Raw genomic sequence first — 19357 nt, 5'->3', positions numbered from 1 at the left:
AAATTATTCGACACCGGCGGGAGGTTAAGCCCCCCTATCAGCCGGAGAGACGCTTGGCGAAGCAGCATCGCCGGAGACCAGAAAGACGGCGGCGAATCAGCAGTTAGGTTTAGGGTTTTGCGAGGAGAAAAATCGTAGGGAGGTCATGCTTTAGTCGACTTCCAAATTTTCGGTGCATAGAAATAAATTCGCAGCAGTTACTCCATAATTTTTTAAAACAAAATAAATAATTTCCACCATCTATAAATATAACCTCACAAACTATCACAATACGAATTCTACCTATCACAATACGAATTCCATAGCCAAAAAATCGATCTCCACAAAAATCATTCTCATTTTTTCATTTTACGTTGAAATGGCTCCTTTGTTCGGCGTCATCAAGGAATTGGAACCGGGAAAGAGCAAGATCGCATTGCAATTGCGCTTGATAAGAAGTTATGACATCTTCAAGTTCAACAACAGATCTGAAACATTTTCTCATGAGTGTGTGTTCCATGATAAAGAGGTACTGTCGCAGCCCGTTTCCCAATGCTAGTAATAGCGGGGTACGAGTATCGATACGACTATTTTTAAAAGAATAGAAGATAAGACGTATAAGTCAACCATCAAGCGGAAGCTCGCATCAAAGGTGTTAAGAAAATCATCACACATGAACCCAAGGGTAAAATCGTCAACATCGTCATAACTTTCTAATTATCAGGAATTTTCCGAACAAAAATAAAACGGGTATAGCTCATTTTTCATCAGGAAGCATAAAATGCAGAGTATCGCAGCAAAAGGCGAACCGATTATATGTATGGAGACACATAACCGTGAGTATATTGCTTTATTCAAGAAAAACATTGTAACATTTCACTAAGGTTTTATCAACATCCTTAAGACTCTAACATCGAGGGAAAACAATCAAGGAGAACTTCATTGGTGAAACCATCCCCACCAGCACCAGTCCAATCTCGCTCCGTTGCTTAGCCTGCACATTTAGAAATATATGCAGGGCGTGAGTAATAATACTCAGTGGGCAAACGCCGGAAAACATCAAAGGCGCTCTTAGAGCTATATGTTTGAAGCTTGCCACAACATCAGCAATACACAGAAATAAGCTTAGCATCAAAGAATCTGTGCATGCAGTTTTAAACATCATATCATCATAAAGAAATGACTGCAGTCAAAATATTCATCATGTATGTACCACGTCTACAACATCATCATTATTATCGATACTGAGAAGTAGGCCTCCCTCTCAAGTACCGTGACCGGCCGACCCGAAGACGGCTCACAGTCACATCTGTGCACAAAATCCCGCTTGTGGTAGGACCGAATTCGTCTCATCAATAGAGGGTAACATACAAACTTATCATCAAAATTTTGGCAAGTCAAACAGTTCATAAACATCATTTATCTCAAAACATCAAAACATCTTATAATCTCATCATCATTTAAAACAGTTTAGAAAAGCTCTTAAACTGTATACTCAAAATAATGCCCACCTGGAGTCCTTCGCTTAAGCTGGGATAGGAACAGGGGACTTACTTCTTCGTCTTGCTCGGGTCTTCATAAATCATCAACATCATCACGAAGGTTCATGTGATAAAACAACCTTAGTTAGTACTCAATACTGATGAAATCCAATCTCGTCTCAACAATAACTTCTCACTCAACGTCTATTTACTCAGTAAAACTAAATCCCTAGGCATACTCGACTTCTAAGGATTCCCACGTCTTACTCTCGACTTAACTCTCAACTCGGACCATACTCAAAGCAAATAAGCACATCGGCATGCACAATCACATAAGCATGCAACTTCACATATAAACATATCACAAACAATCAATCATAAGTTTGACTCGGAGACCAGAGCAGAGAGATGCTCGGTGGTCAAGGTGGAAAAGCTCAGCAGAACGGAGCGGAGCAGCTTGGCAGTACTGCGGAAAATACTCGCCAGGGCAGAGGAATCAACTTGCCAAGGCAGCGAAATCATGAACTCTCTGTCGCCAGAGGAATGGTGAACGTCAGAGGAAACAAACATCAGAGGACTCGATCGTCAGAGGATTCTTCGTCAGAGGAATCAGACATCAGAGGAATCGATCGTCAGAGGAATCGATCGTCAGAGGAATCGATTGTCAGAGGAATCAACTCGCTGGCAGAGCAGCGGGAAAATGAACTCTCTGGCATGCCCACGGGGAAACGATTTCTCTGGCATGCCAGCGGGGAAATGAACTCTCGGCTGAGTAGAGCAAGGCTCAAGACAGAACGACGCAATCAAGAGCAACTCGAAAAACTCATCAACTTTTTCATTCCCAGAAATCATCAAACACTCTCAAACATCAAAAATACTCACACTCTACATCATGATCAGCTCAAAACTCATTTTAAACACTAATTCATCAACATCACGTTAATCCTTTCATATATTCATGCTCATCATCAAATCGTCATTCAAAACATAACCTCAGATTTTTCCCAAACTCTTACATCAAACTGGTTTTTCAAAAACTCATATCTCAAGACTCAGTTTTACAAAATACACCTTAATCACTTCAAATCATCACATAAAACGTATTTCTCACCCCAATTTTAGAAAAGAACCAGAAAGGTTTTTAAAGGGCATGAACCCTAATTTTCGAAAGTAAAGAAAATGGTGGAGGGGGAGTTTCTCATGCTTCAATCATCCTTCTATACACATATTTCACATAATAAAGTCTAGATCCCAAATGATTCAAACACTTACTCAGGTAGTTTGGAGAAAAAATGGAATTTTCTCTCTATTCTTCAAGCATCAAACTCCACTAATCTTCTCGAACCAAGAGTAGAAAGTGTTTAGGGGCTAGATTTAGTGGAGTATTTCATCGTAGATACGTCTTTAGAAGCTTGAGCTTAGTCTCCAATGGAGGAGAGAAGGAATGGCGTGAGGGGGGGGGGGAGAAGAAGCTGAAGGCCGAAAATGATGAGAATGATGGAAAGAGAGAGAAACTCTTTGGTTTTAACAAGATTCTTATTCCCTTAAGATAAGTAGCATTAAATGTTTAAATAGTGCCTTGTTTCCCCCTTAGCAGCAAGTCTCATCGCCAATTATCCCCATGTGGGAAAAAGATTAAAATAAATCGGTGGTGAGTGTAGGAATGTGTGCGGCGGTATTTTAAAATCATGTATGCTAATTTTCGAAAATCACACCGACTCAAAAATAAGTACACACACAAATAAATCACATAACGTCAAACAAAACTCACAAAATTATCACATTAACGGATCATCACTCATCATCACTCTAATCGTCACTCTAGCTAAATCCTCTTTATAGTGATTCTCAATCACTATCTCGACTCTATCTCTTATCTTTCATCTCAACATCAAAATCAATTTACCATCTCCATCTCAACTCGCACATCACTCTCAATTCAATCAGCATCTCTAACTCAACTCGTTTCTCAAATCTCATCATTCTAACTCCATCATTGGTTTTGACCACTCATAACTCATAATCTTCACATCTCGACATCTCAGTATTCTCAATAGTGTTAAAACACTATCTCACAACATAAGGAAAAGTACGGGGTGTTACATCCTACCCCCCTTAAAAGAAATTTCGTCCCGAAATTTGAGTTATTCTCTTTCGGGATAAAGCTCTGGGTACTTCTCTTTCATATTCTCTTCGAGCTCTGGGGAAATACACTCCCGCAGATTTCAAGTAACCCATCAAGGGTGATTATCAAGCTCTTCTACGCTTCCACGCTTCGCTTTTTAGCCATCTAGAATTTTATGCTTTGCAGTTACTTCGTAACTACTGCTTTAAACATCTGCTCACCACCATCTTCTCTTCAAATTCCCAAGTCTTCATTTTGAATGTTGACTCTCATTCCGACCGTGATGTCTTCATTGGATTTTTACCAAATGAATTGACTTGTTCCTCAATTGCTGAATCTTCCGGTCCAGTCTAGCATCAAGTCTCTCTCTTCGTAGTTCAAAACTGGTACCAGAGACACTTCTTTTTAAAGGATGATGTGTTTTGGATCAAACACATACTTTCTCAGTTGAGAAACATGGAAAACGTCTTGGACGTTCGTGAAGCTCGGAGGCAACGCTAGCTTATAGGCTACTTGGCCTACTTCTTCTAATACATTAGAAGATCTTATATACCTCGCTTTGAGTCTTTCCTTAACTCGAAAATAACTCGTTCCCTGGAATAGGGAAAACTTACATAAACATAAACATCATTTCTAACGTCAAAAGAATCTATCGGTGATTACTCAACTATCGGATTTCCTCTCTCGATTGTTGCTAATCGATGTCATAACCCTTTGCACTTACGTCATCTTCATTCATAATACTTCAGCAGTCTTCTCTCGAGTTCTGTCCGCAGTGTCAGCGGAGAAATGGTGATTTCCCTGCCAGAGCAGAGGAATTACTAGTCAGAGCAGCGAAATCAAGAATCCAGAGAAACCCAATGCCAGAGCAGCGGAATGAGTCATCAGGGAAATGACTTCCGCTCTGGCGCAGATCTCTCACCTCGTCAAAACTTATGTTTACATCTCAGCGCTCTCATCCCATTAAAAGTGTAACTCAAATGCTCAATATCTCTATTTATCATCATAACTCCATCTCATCTCAATTACAATCTCATATCTCAGTACCGTAGTACTCTCTGTAGTATTTTGATACTACCACTACTCATAAAAGTACGGGTTCGCTCGTGATTTGACTCTTCAGTTTTCTTATCAGACTCCCTCAGCCTTTTTCCTTAAACAAAACGGCATCATTTGCCGCCTCTTGATAATTCTCTACTCTCTCGGTTCGAATCTACATTCGCCACTTTTCCATCTTCTCATCCTTCTCTGCCAGAGCAGAGGAATCGTGATTTCTCTGTCAGAGCAGAGGAATGCTTTCAGTGTAGAGGGATGCTTTCAGCTCTGTCGTCAGTGCAGAGCAGAGCTCAACTTCAGCTCTGCTTCCAGAGCAGAGCTCGGCTACAAATCATCGGAAGATAAGATATCTTTTCCCTCTTGCTTTAGCACACCACCTAGACCATCTTTCAATGCATCGATGCAATTTGCATACGAAGTCTCTTCTTCAGCTCTTGAAAACCTCGTTACATTCGTTCGTTTGACGAACTTGACTTCTTTCTTTAATGGGTGCATCAATGGCTTAGCGATTCTCGAAAAGCCCTCCATAAAACATCGATAATACTCTGCTAATCCCAGAAAACTGAGAATCTCGTGCAGTGTAGTTGGCAATCTCCACTCCTGTATTGCTTGGACGTTCACTAGGTCCACTTCAAATCCTCTTGTAAAAACAAAATGGCTAAGAAAATTGATTTCTTTAAGCCAGAACTCGCATTTGCTAACTTCGCATAAAACTTCTCAACTCACAGTCTCTCTAACACGATCATCACATACTCTTCGTGTTCTCGTTTACTCTTCGAGTAAAATCAGGATATCGTCCATAAAGACTAACACGAACTTGCCTAAATATTCGTGAAAAACGCGATTCATGAGGTCCATGAACACGGTCAGGACATCCATCAATCTAAAAGGCATTACTAAGACTCGTAGCGTCTATATCTCGTACGGAATGTCATCTTCGGAATATCTTCCGATCGTATCTTCAGCTAATGGTATCTCGTTCTCAATTCAAAATTTGAAAGAGTACTCGCTCTTCGTAGTTGATCAAACAGATCATCAATCCGGGGTAACGGATACTTATTCTTTATCATTACTTTATTCAACTCTCGAAAATCGATACACAACCTCAAGCTTCCATCCTCCTCTTTAGCAAAAGAATTGGTGCTTCCCTACGGGGAAACACTAGGTCATAAGAAACCCATCTCTAGAAGTTCTTGTAGTTGCAGTTTTAACTCTTGCAACTCTGTAGGGCCATTCTGTATGGCGCTTTTGACGTCGGTGACGCGCCAGGCTCTACATCAATCGTAACCCAAACTGTCGGTTTGGGGTAATCCCGGTAAAGTCTTAGGGAAAACATCTTTACACTCTCGCCCGACTGGCATCATCAACCTCTGCTTTGGATTTGTCTCTCTGGCTCAAGTATACAACGTACACGGTTGTATCATTTCTCCGCAAGAACTTTCTTGCTTGCAGTGCCGAGATAATCAGCTTCTTCTTTCATTGTATCTTCACATGGTTTTCTTCTAACCAGTCCATTCCAAGAATTATATTCAAGTGCCATATAGGCATCAATCTCAGGTCCCTCATCTCGAGTTAATCGATCTCAACTCGAATTCTAAATTAGGGCACACGGATGAAACCGTAGTGGTTCAGCCTATGGGTGTGATTACTCTTTAGAGGTAGTGGAACAGGCTCTTCGTTCGGCATCGAACAAAATACAATGGGCACATCTTTCAATTCGTCTATCTCTGGAAATTTTCCTCGATTCTTATTTGGTGCTTTCTGCTCAAGCGCGAACAGTCTCTGTTGATGCGGTTGATTCGCCTGCGGGGCTGACGGTTGCCTTCTTGACTGACGTGGTCGAAAGGATGGCTGTTGTCGCTGTGGTGGAGGTAGTGTTAGGATTCCCTTCCTTGCTTTATGTTGTGGCCGATCTGATTCGGTTGTCCTCCGCTTCCACTTTGCTGACGATTCGGACACTAGCTCGAGTAGTGCCCGACCCTTCTGCAGGTGTAACCGCTGTTCTGTTCCATCTTACATCATTTCAAACGTAGCTTATTGCTCTTCGTCAAGGCGACATCCCTCGCGGTTCTTGAAGGTTTACTGCTACTGGGGCAGTTGGGCCAACCTCAGGCCGTTTTTCTCAGTTCAGATATTGCGGTGGCACATTCTAACTCTGCCACGGCTTCTTAGGGCCTTGACTTCGGTCGTCTCATTTTCTCTTCCCTTCTTGCCCTCGCCCAGAAAAGATAGATTGCACATTTGAGTGCTCTAACTCGTTTGGGGTGCTGAAGCTCAAATCGCGTTCTCTGGCTGCATTGCCAGTTCTATATTCAATGCTCTTTTTAGTGCTTCAGTGCACATAATCACACTCTAACTCGTTAAATCGTCTCGTACCTCTTATCTCAAACCTGCTCTAAACAATTCTAACATCTTCTCGTTCATCTCTTCTTGATATGTGGCATACCGGACCAAATCGTGAAACTGACGTTCGTAATCAGCTACGGTTTTATTGCCTCATCTCATATCATCAATTCTATTTCTTTCTTCAATCGGTTTCTCTTTCTCGTTAAAAGTCTAAGGGAACATATATCAACCTTAGAACTAACTCTCATAACTCACAAATCATAAGACTCTTACTCAATCATCATATTATTTCCTCAATCCTCATAACTCAACGTCAAAGACATCTCTCATGTCTATCATCGTAACATCAGCTCAAAGCTCTACTCAAGCATAGGGGCTCTCTGGTCATCGTCGTATAGACACATAAAGAAATTTTCCCTCTCGAGAATTCATACAAGTCGCGGGGCATAACGGAAATAAAACATTCCGTAATACTATGCCGTTGCTACTTCCATACTGATCGTCATCTCAGTCTGCTATCGTAGGAAAACGTCATATGTTCTAATCTGTCATCTCGATCTCCTTGAATCTGCTATTGCCTATTCTGGCTTAGCATCGCTTCTTCTCATCCTCGAAATGGTTAGCTTCTGCATACTTGGCTAATAAAAGAAAATCCACAATCAAACTATTGTGCTCGTCCTGTAATAAAACATTCTACGTCTACTCCCGTAACTCGTGTTTTCTTCCAAAATTCTCTTCTTATCATGCCATCCTAGTTACCTAGACATTCTTATCTCTTGTCGGATGTGGTAGGGACTAGGATGTGATGAATAAAATGTCTGATCTTGAACAAGACGAGCTCGAGTAATGGAATGATTCCATAATAGCCAGTGCTATCTCAAGGATAATGAAGAAGTTACAATCAAAGGAAGATCAAAAGCTAGAACAGAAACTAGGATCAAAACTGAGATATAATATGATGGGAGTAAATCAATACTGGAAGTAGAAACAATCCACTAAGTGGAGAAGTGAATAAATTGTCCACTGTTAAAGCAAGGGGTAAGGTTTTTCCAACACAAACGGCTCAGGCTCAAACACAGTGGATCTGGAAACATTTCTCAATAGCAAGTAGTTCATCTCATATAGGAGTTCAAATGGATGTAGAAAAGTTCAAATAAGACCAAGAGGGATAGGGACTCAATAAGTCCATTCTCATGATCACTCTAGCGATGATAAACGCAAGTCCCGGTAAAAGTACCTCTATTGCGAAGTACAATTGGTCAAAAGTATCTATGCATCCTATGAGGTCTCCACAATACGTTCGCCCTATTAGGGTCGTGTCTGTAAATCGCGATGAAAACTCTAATTCTTATCGCATTATGTCAATTTCTCTCTCTCTCTGCTTCTCTTCTTCATCTTCTTCTCGGTTTATATATCTTCCGTTCCCTCTTCTTCTCGGAGACATACCATAAAGGAAAAGGATTATATAACTATCGACTTTGAATTAGTCATTCGTCAAAATAAAATACTAATCCTCTTCTTTCTCACTTCGCTTCTATACCTTATAAGTGATCTCGAAATTCTCGTCCCCTCTAGTTCTCGTTCGTCATCATTCGGAATTTCTCGTCAGTCTCTATTTCTCATTTATCATCAAACATCTACATCATCATACAAAATTCTCATCTCAGTTCTCTATATCTCAACTCAATTCTATATTTCTGCTATAGAATTCTCATGGTTCTCGTCATTTCTATCGTTCATCTAACATCATGCATCAAATCATCAATCTCAAAACTCTAATGTGACACCAAACTCTCTAGTCATCAACGTCATCTCTCTATGAAAGGGAAAATTACCTCTCTCTCAAGGTCTTATGTACCAAGGCTCTAACCCAAAATGATGCTCTAACTATACTAGCATCATAGGTACTAAGTGCCTATAGATATATAAATATCAACTATACATCTTCACATATGTACGCGTCTACTAGATACACGTGGTCGCCAGTCATCGTCTCCTGAAATCCTGCTCGTCGCATTATCATCCTCCAAATCCTCACTCGGCTCTGACTCTCGCACTCGTCGTTCAGTCGATAGAAACAGCTGGGGGTAGAGAAGCAATCGTAAACGGCTCTTCGGAAAGTGGGGGCATAACAGCTAACTCCCTTCCTTGGGCTGGTCCCTCAGGCTCTCCATACAGCGATGAAGGTGGCTCGAAGTTGCGATGAAGCCACAAAAATTGGCGCTCACGAACGCCCGAATTCAGTCTTCAAGGTATGTTGCGGCACCAGCGAAGCCGCCCGTCTTGCCACTTGGGTGGCAGTTGTGGAATCAAAAACGTAATGGCCTCCGCACCATCAATCTCATAGGGAATAGCCCTCCTCCATCGTTGCTGATAGTGTGCCAGAAGTTCACTCAAGGTGTCATCCTCGTCCGGGATATACTCCCTGGACCATCGCTGCATCGTTGTCTCAATGTAACTCGGCATCTCATCCTCGTTTGGTACGGTGGGGCATTGGCTACACTAGCCTCAACATCTCTCCTCATCTTCCACATCAACTTCCTCATATCAGAATTCATCATCATCAAACAACTTCGTCATCAAAACAATACATAACTCATTAGTGCATCAAACTCAGTTCTCATCAGAAAAGCGATAAGAAACAACATCAACCTCTTACCTCGTTAAGCCGGAGGAGATGGGGTGCTGAGGTTTTGTTTCAAAAGACTCTTTCTCAAGCTAGTCTAAGAACTCAAATTAGACCAGTACTAAATCAAGTAATTAACTCAGAGCAGACGACCTGCTCTGATACCACTCTGTCGCAGCCCGTTTCCCAATGCTAGTAATAGCGGGGTACGAGTATCGATACGACTATTTTTAAAAGAATAGAAGATAAGACGTATAAGTCAACCATCAAGAGGAAGCTCGCATCAAAGGTGTTAAGAAAATCATCACACATGAACCCAAGGGTAAAATCGTCAACATCGTCATAACTTTCTAATTATCAGGAATTTCCCGAACAAAAATAAAACGGGTATAGCTCATTTTTCATCAGGAAGCATAAAATGCAGAGTATCGCAGCAAAAGGCGAACCGATTATATGTATGGAGACACATAACTGTGAGTATATTGCTTGATTCAAGAAAAACATTGTAACATTTCACTAAGGTTTTATCAACATCCTTAAGACTCTAACATCGAGGGAAAACAATCAAGGAGAACTTCATTGGTGAAACCATCCCCACCAGCACCAGTCCAATCTCGCTCCGTTGCTTAGCCTGCACATTTAGAAATATATGCAGGGCGTGAGTAATAATACTCAGTGGGCAAACGCCGGAAAACATCAAAGGCGCTCTTAGAGCTATATGTTTGAAGCTTGCCACAACATCAGCAATACACAGAAATAAGCTTAGCATCAAAGAATCTGTGCATGCAGTTTTAAACATCATATCATCGTAAAGAAATGACTGCAGTCAAAATATTCATCATGTATGTACCACGTCTACAACATCATCATTATTATCGATACTGAGAAGTAGGCCTCCCTCTCAAGTACCGTGACCGGCCGACCCGAAGACGGCTCACAGTCACATCTGTGCACAAAATCCCGCTTGTGGTAGGACCGAATTCGTCTCATCAATAGAGGGTAACATACAAACTTATCATCAAAATTTTGGCAAGTCAAACAGTTCATAAACATCATTTATCTCAAAACATCAAAACATCTTATAATCTCATCATCATTTAAAACAGTTTAGAAAAGCTCTTAAACTGTATACTCAAAATAATGCCCACCTGGAGTCCTTCGCTTAAGCTGGGATAGGAACAGGGGACTTACTTCTTCGTCTTGCTCGGGTCTTCATAAATCATCAACATCATCACGAAGGTTCATGTGATAAAACAACCTTAGTTAGTACTCAATACTGATGAAATCCAATCTCGTCTCAACAATACTTCTCACTCAACGTCTATTTACTCAGTAAAACTAAATCCCTAGGCATACTCGACTTCTAAGGATTCCCACGTCTTACTCTCGACTTAACTCTCAACTCGGACCATACTCAAAGCAAATAAGCACATCGGCATGCACAATCACATAAGCATGCAACTTCACATATAAACATATCACAAACAATCAATCATAAGTTTGACTCGGAGACCAGAGCAGAGAGATGCTCGGTGGTCAAGGTGGAAAAGCTCAGCAGAACGGAGCGGAGCAGCTTGGCAGTACTGCGGAAAATACTCGCCAGGGCAGAGGAATCAACTTGCCAAGGCAGCGAAATCATGAACTCTCTGTCGCCAGAGGAATGGTGAACGTCAGAGGAAACAAACATCAGAGGACTCGATCGTCAGAGGATTCGTCGTCAGAGGAATCAGACATCAGAGGAATCGATCGTCAGAGGAATCGATCGTCAGAGGAATCGATTGTCAGAGGAATCAACTCGCTGGCAGAGCAGCGGGAAAATGAACTCTCTGGCATGCCCGCGGGGAAACGATTTCTCTGGCATGCCAGTGGGGAAATGAACTCTCGGCTGAGTAGAGCAAGGCTCAAGACAGAACGACGCAATCAAGAGCAACTCGAAAAACTCATCAACTTTTTCATTCCCAGAAATCATCAAACACTCTCAAACATCAAAAATACTCACACTCTACATCATGATCAGCTCAAAACTCATTTTAAACACTAATTCATCAACATCACGTTAATCCTTTCATATATTCATGCTCATCATCAAATCGTCATTCAAAACATAACCTCAGATTTTTCCCAAACTCTTACATCAAACTGGTTTTTCAAAAACTCATATCTCAAGACTCAGTTTTACAAAATACACCTTAATCACTTCAAATCATCACATAAAACGTATTTCTCACCCCAATTTTAGAAAAGAACCAGAAAGGTTTTTAAAGGGCATGAACCCTAATTTTCGAAAGTAAAGAAAATGGTGGAGGGGGAGTTTCTCATGCTTCAATCATCCTTCTATACACATATTTCACATAATAAAGTCTAAATCCCAAATGATTCAAACACTTACTCAGGTAGTTTGGAGAAAAAATGGAATTTTCTCTCTATTCTTCAAGCATCAAACTCCACTAATCTTCTCGAACCAAGAGTAGAAAGTGTTTAGGGGCTAGATTTAGTGGAGTATTTCATCGTAGATACGTCTTTAGAAGCTTGAGCTTAGTCTCCAATGGAGGGAGAGAAGGAATGGCGTGAGGGGGGGGGGAGAAGAAGCTGAAGGCCGAAAATAATGAGAATGACGGAAAGAGAGAGAAACTCTTTGGTTTTAACAAGATTCTTATTCCCTTAAGATAAGTAGCATTAAATGCTTGAATAGTGCCTTGTTTCCCCCTTAGCAGCAAGTCTCATCGCCAATTATCCCCATGTGGGAAAAAGATTAAAATAAATCGGTGGTGAGTGTAGGAATGTGTGCGGCGGTATTTTAAAATCATGTATGCTAATTTTCGAAAATCACACTGACTCAAAAATAAGTACACACGTAAATAAATCACATAACGTCAAACAAAACTCACAAAATTATCACATTAACGGATCATCACTCATCATCACTCTAATCGTCACTCTAGCTAAATCCTCTTTATAGTGATTCTCAATCACTATCTCGACTCTATCTCTCATCTTTCATCTCAACATCAAAATCAATTTACCATCTCCATCTCAACTCGCACATCACTCTCAATTCAATCAGCATCTCTAACTCAACTCGTTTCTCAAATCTCATCATTCTAACTCCATCATTGGTTTTGACCACTCATAACTCATAATCTTCACATCTCGACATCTCAGTATTCTCAATAGTGTTAAAACACTATCTCACAACATAAGGAAAAGTACGGGGTGTTACAGGTACTCACTCAATACACTATTTTTGTATATTTTCGAAAATTTCAAATATCTTACTAAAATTTTTGTTTATTTTTACAGGGTGATCGAATCCATGCCACAATTAATACTTCATCACTACAGCAAATTAAGCCACTCCTCACAGAAGGACATGTTTATGCAATCAAGGATTTTGTTATCACCAACAACACTATGAAATACAAAACCACAGAGTCACAATATAAGCTTTTATTGTTCAAACACACAAGAGTTGTAGAACTCGATGATGATACATTCCCAAATCACACATTCAACATCAAGAATTTTGGAGAAATTTCTTCTATTTCTGACGTCCAGAATGTGGTCATGTTTGGTAAAAACTTTTCAGCCATTTTATTTTAATTATTATCATCTTATGAATTTTATTTTCAAATTTATATTGTAGATATCATGGGAATCGTAGTTTCAAGTTATCAGCCAATAATCAAAGATTTCAATGGACAGGAAACAAAGCTTATGGATATCATCATAGAAGATTTGGAGTAATATTTATTATACTTTTAATTATGTTAATTGCATAAATAAAATATCTCAATATATGTGAATGACTAACCTAAATTGTATTTAATTGCAGGGGAAAGACTATGACATGCACACTTTGGGAACAGTATGCAGATAAAATGCATGAATATCTGTGCACGGAACCAAACATGCCAATATGTATTATAGTACAATTCTGTCGCCCATCTATATTCAGAGGTAGAAAAAATAAAAAAAATTTATTATCATTATCTATTATCTATTTGTGCTAATATATTTTGGTTTATGAAACAGGTGAAGTTTGCATATCAAGTTCATATCATGTGTCAAACATACTTTTTGATGAAAACATTGTTGAAATCAAGAAGATGAAGGACAAGTAAGTATTTTAAAAAATAAAAATTAATTGCATCGGCATACATTATTGTTCACATTATTTCCAATTGCAGTTTTATCAAACTTCACAAGGAGAGATCAATCAATCTCAAGTTATTGGCAGCACCAACAATTAGAACAATTGAAGATGAAATAAATGAAGGTAGTGCAAAATTCATGACTATTTCAGAGTTGACTGGTCAATAGGTTTAATATTATATAATTTTATATTTTTTAATATTAAATTTTCGAAACATTTAAATAATATATTTTCGTGTTTTTTAAGAGGGAAATGTACTGGATATATGGCACAATATGTTCTGTATCAACGCTTCGAGCTTGGGCTTACTTAGCATGCAACATATGCCTAAAAAAACTGAAAGCAAATGATGATAATTTTTTTTGTGACAACTGTGCAACCTTTGATGTTTCAGGAAAAATGAGGTAAATCCATTTTAAGATATTTGGAAAATACTATTGTTTATGACTTACTAACATGTTATCTAATAAAAAAATAGGTATAGACTAAGAGTATATGTTGCTGATAATTCTGGAGGTGTTTCTTTAAGCTTATGGGATAGGGAGTGCTTAAAACTAATTGGAAAACCTGCTGAAGAAATAATATATGTAAGTGAATGCAAAATGAAATTGTAAATAAAATTATGGAGATAATTCTGAAGTTATTAATTTAAATTAAAAATTTTGCAGGATCCTAATAGCAATGAGTTGCCAATTGAGATAGATGCTATCACCAACAAAAATGCTCTATTTAAAATTAAAGTTGAAGAATCAACGATTTTTGATGGAGCATATGTTGTGACAAAAATCAACTGCGACCCAAATATTTTGAATAAATATTGTGGGTCAATAGTTGAAAGTGCGACCAAGGAAACTCAATTGAAAGACAAAGAAATTGAAAACATTAAGGTATTGATTAAATAAATATTATATAGATTGGTTTTGAAATTGAAAACAATTATTATAAATATAAAATATTTCAGGTTCAAAATGATGGTGGGAGTAGCAGCTTTACCAATGTACATGAATCAGTGAACATCAGTGACAATGAGGCAACAAAGAGACAACTCGAAGAAGAAACATCAACTGACCCAAAACTCGTGAATAAAAGAGGGAAGAGAGTTGTGATCAAGAAGGAGAAGCCCTAAAGTAGCATTTAGTTTTATGATGTTTTAGTAATTAGTACTTTAGGATTTTCACTTTCAAATTTCGTACTTTAGAATTGTAATTTAAAATTTCATTTTCAGGATTTCAGTTTCATACAATTTCAGTATTATGTTGCTTGGTTTTTTAGTATTTGCACTTTCCAATAAAATTAATTTAGCCCATCAAATAAAAGCAAAAAAATACAGAATTAGTTAACCATAATATAATATAGGGCAAAGGTGCAGATTCCCCCTTGTAGTACACCCCCCTAGAGCTTTTAGCCCCCCAAAGTCGGTCAAAGCGCGTTGACCTCCCCAAAGTCCCGGAAGAAGGGTGCAATTAAGTCCCCCTGTAGTACACCCCCTAGAGTTTTTTTTTTTTGTTTTTTTTTTATTTTTATTAAGACCTTCGGACTTAATTGCACCCTTCTTCCGGGACTTTGGGGAGGTCAGCGCGCTTTGACCGACTTTGGGGGGCTAAAAGCTCTAGGAGGGTGTACTACAGGGGGGAATCTGCACCTTTGCCCTATAATATACAATGCAACTACATCTTGACAAAATAACATATTTATATATAAAACAAAATAATAAACAAACCGTTGACAAAATTGTAAGCCCATTAAATAAGATAAAGATGCAGACCAAATCAAATTGAATATATATAAACAATATACAACATAATATATAGCGTGAAAAATTAAAGATATAAATGTGATTACATATAGGATAAATAAATAAAATACTTTAAAAACTAGGATACAATTTTAATGTTCATATAATATAGCATAAAAACTTAAAATATTTAAAGGTGATTACATCTATTTATTATATGAAAATACAGTTTGTGGCAAAATTGTAATTAAAGAATCAATCAAAGGGTATTTACAAAACTCAACAAATCTCATATATTTTCTCTCTCCCCTCTTCTCTCTTTCAACATACGCATTCTTCAATTTTCTTTACCCCCCCTCTCTCTCTCATATTCTCTTTTTCATATTTTGATGATTTTTTTAAAAAATCAAATTTTATTTATAAAAAATATTCTATATATATCTTAAATTAAAGATAATTAAATGCAAGATCTTTGATTTTGTATCAAATAATTATTCAACTCTTTTATTAGTATTCTGCTGCTGCCGCAAGCTTTCTCAAAACGCTGTCATGGGTTTCCTTCTGTTAAGTGGGGTTCTTGGATTTGGGAAAATTTCATCCCGGTGCGACGTTCGTTGCTTTGTTGGAGGCTGATTCATAAACGTTTACCTACTTTTGATTGCCTCATTAAGCAAGGACTGATTATGCCTAATTTTTGCTGTTTTTGCTATAGGAGTGGGGAGTCTATCGATCATCTTTTCTGGCAATGCAGCGAGCTTAGACATGTTTGGGAGGAATTCCTAAACTGGTTTAATTTTAATGGTGAACATGTTGATATCCATAGTTTCTTAGTTGCAGCGTGGAATCATAAGCCTAGCTCTCAAGTTCTGACGTACTGGAAGGCTGGTATTATTTATCTTCTTTGGGCAATTTGGCATCAAAGAAACGAGTGTGTGTTCAAAGGGAAGGTTTTTAGCAGGCAGCGTTTGCTTCAACACATTAGGATTGATTTTAAAGAAGTTGAAGCTAACTTCAGCAAGTTGGGTTGTATGAATAACAGTTGGTCGGATTATTTGATTATTAGGAGGATTGGGGTGGCCTCTAAAGTCTCGCCGCCTCCTATTTTTGTGAATGTGCATTGGTGGCCTCCGATTCTACAGTGGATTAAGGTCAACACTGATGGCTCTGCTTTGGGAGCTCCGGGGAAGATCGCTGCTGGCGGGGTTTTTCGGGATAATCATGGTTGTGTCCGTGGGTGTTTTCATCAAGATGGCGGCAAAGGGTTTGCCTTTGAAGCAGAGCTTCTTGCGGTCATTCTCGCGATTCAAATTGCGCATGAGCGGAACTGGAGGTTTTTATGGGTGGAATCAGATTCTACTTATATTGTGAATCTTTTTGGAAGGCGGGATAATTTGGTTCCGTGGCGCTTCGTGGCTGCTTGGAAGAAGACCTTGGGTTTGCTTAGAGATTTCAACTTTCAGGTCACTCATATTTACAGGGAGGGAAATAAGCCGGCGGATATTATGGCAAGCGATGTGGTGCCAAATGGTTGGTGGCTCCATGCGATTGAGGCTATCAAGACGGCGGTAGGTCTTGACATGGCTTCTCACAGCCACGTTCGTTTACGTTATTGATGAGTTTTGGTTGTGGTTTGGCTTGCGCTTGGGTGGAGCGGTTCATCTTGGCCCTCGGTTTTGTTTGCTCTGAGGTTTCGAGGGGTCACGGCGACGCCGTCTTTCCGGCCATGTACCCGTCCTCTTCTTTTCTTTTCTGTTGTTTTGTTCATTTTCTGTGCTTTTGGGAGCCGGAATTTTTTAGGGGCGATGGTTCGGCCGGAGCTTCTGAAAATTTTCCAACTCAGCTTCTTAGGCACCTTTTCTTTAACGAGTACTCATTCTCCTCTTGTTGAGGCTTTAATGAGGCTCGGCCCTTAGTTTGCTCCCCTCTGTACTCTCAAGGGTTTGGTTCCGCCGTCTTTTTCTATTTTCCTCTTTTATAAAAATTCTATTTAATAAAAAGTATTCTAATAAATTCTAATAATATAATTTATTTTCCTACTTATCAATTGAAGCTTTTTTAATAAGATGACATAGGTAATGAGCTAACTTAGAAAAAATAATATTATGCATGATTAGCTCATGTTTTAAAAATATATATTGTGATGTGAAAACTCTTTTTTTTATTATTTATTCGTTTCTTTTAATTTGAATGATGTGTTTATTCTATAATTTTAGGGAAGAAAATAAAGTTTTCCATCAAATAGATGGAAAATTAAAAACGATACTTTTCAAAATTATAACATAAAATTAAGGATCTTTACTAAGTAATTGATGTAGATAATTTTATTTTTTAAGAAAAATTAATTTACATTTACTTATATTCTAACTATATTTAATATTTATTTTTTATTTATTTGATACATCATTTAATTTATTTATTTTTGATAAATTAACATGATTAAATAAAGAAATTTAAAGGCTACGCCACATGAGGCTCGAACCCAAGACCTTCGGTTTTAGACATTAATCCCTAATCGCTTCACCGATGCACACACTACATCGTTTAATTTTAATGCAAAACTATGTTCGCCGTGCATCGCACGGGCGAATGTACTAGTATAGGATAAATAGATAAAATATTTTAAAAACTAGGATACAATGTTAGAATACTAATAGTATATATAGGTAATTACATATTTTGATATCAAACGTGATATAATACAACTACAGACCATATAAGTTTACATAAATAGAAAAAAAAATTATCCAATATAAAAGCTATAATAAAGATTGTAATAAAAATTTGGAACCAAAAGACCCAATAATAAATGTCGAAATTATATTTCAACTACAGGCCCACATGCACAGGATTATATAAAATAAATAATACCAAAAAATATATAAAAAAAAGCCCAATGACAAATGCTTACATGATAATACAGCTATAGGCCCACATACAGGCCCACAAACATAAAATTACATAAGATTATATGCACGATTACATTAAGTATTAAGCAGTTACACAATTAAGCAGTTACACAGATCATTATGCAGTTATACTCAGTTCTCATGAATCATTAAGAGGAACACGAATTATATGATCTAAAGATCCAACATATTTATTCAGGTAAGTTTTAATTCAATTATTCATATTTTCAAAGCATGTGATAAATATGAATTTGCATGAATATTGTTGTCTGTTTTCAAATTTTTTAAAGATCATGTTTGATAAACTCTAGAGAATATAGATTTGTTAACTTACCTGTGATGCAGTGCTGCTCCGTTCAATATTTCTTGAATGATTGCCTGATGTCAAAATTAAAACATTCATTAGCACAATTATTTGGCATATTATAAACTGCAGAGTAAATAGGTTTTGTTCAAATATATAAAACTAATAAGAGATTATACTTAACTTTTTCACTCTTGAATGATAGTAGGAAGAATTCATACGAATCTGGAAACAAAATAAATTTACAATTAGAAAGTCAAATCAAAAATTGTATTTCAAGAACATAAGATGATTAAACCGGTTCACATAATAATGTTTACCTTCTCTAATGGAATCCCACACTGACTGTCAAAATAGCTAATATTTTTCAATTATTAAAGGTTTCTTCCTCGACAGTCGAGATCAAAATACCAAATCAGCCCTTACAGAAGTGTTGGATCTGAAATATGAAACTAAACTTGTGTTAGATACAAAAATTGTCCAAATCAGAAGAGAAAATATAATTAACATGTGATAGAAATGCAACTTGCCTCAATATGGAAACTGAACAAAGCCTCCATGTATAGGGATGAAGTACTAAAAATTGTGGAGATCCCAATTTTAGGAAAATAATTGTGTAGTATTATTACAAAATGATTTAGCTATG

At 37.9% G+C, this 19357-nt stretch overlaps 1 protein-coding gene and 1 long non-coding RNA gene across 2 annotated transcripts; one reads left to right on the top strand and one right to left on the bottom strand.

The window, feature by feature from the left end:
- Positions 1-190: 190 nt before the first annotated feature.
- LOC131019923 (uncharacterized) lies at positions 191-19155 on the bottom strand. Its single transcript, XR_009100544.1, has 3 exons — positions 19032-19155; positions 18742-18936; positions 191-467 (listed from the first exon to the last, which is right to left on the bottom strand). It is a non-coding gene; the product is annotated as an uncharacterized LOC131019923 (long non-coding RNA).
- On the top strand, positions 14066-15127 carry LOC131019920 (uncharacterized). The gene is made up of 4 exons (XM_057948545.1): positions 14066-14170; positions 14245-14353; positions 14435-14653; positions 14728-15127. The coding sequence occupies exons 1-4, from the start codon at positions 14166-14168 to the stop codon at positions 14890-14892; spliced, it is 498 nt and encodes a 165-aa protein (XP_057804528.1). The 5' UTR covers positions 14066-14165; the 3' UTR covers positions 14893-15127.
- Positions 19156-19357: the final 202 nt, after the last annotated feature.

This window comes from Salvia miltiorrhiza, chromosome 4 (assembly GCF_028751815.1).
Source record: "Salvia miltiorrhiza cultivar Shanhuang (shh) chromosome 4, IMPLAD_Smil_shh, whole genome shotgun sequence".
NCBI classification, from domain to species: domain Eukaryota; kingdom Viridiplantae; phylum Streptophyta; class Magnoliopsida; order Lamiales; family Lamiaceae; genus Salvia; species Salvia miltiorrhiza.
Note: the sequence above shows the minus strand (reverse complement) of the source record. Positions and strands in the feature narration are given on the sequence as shown.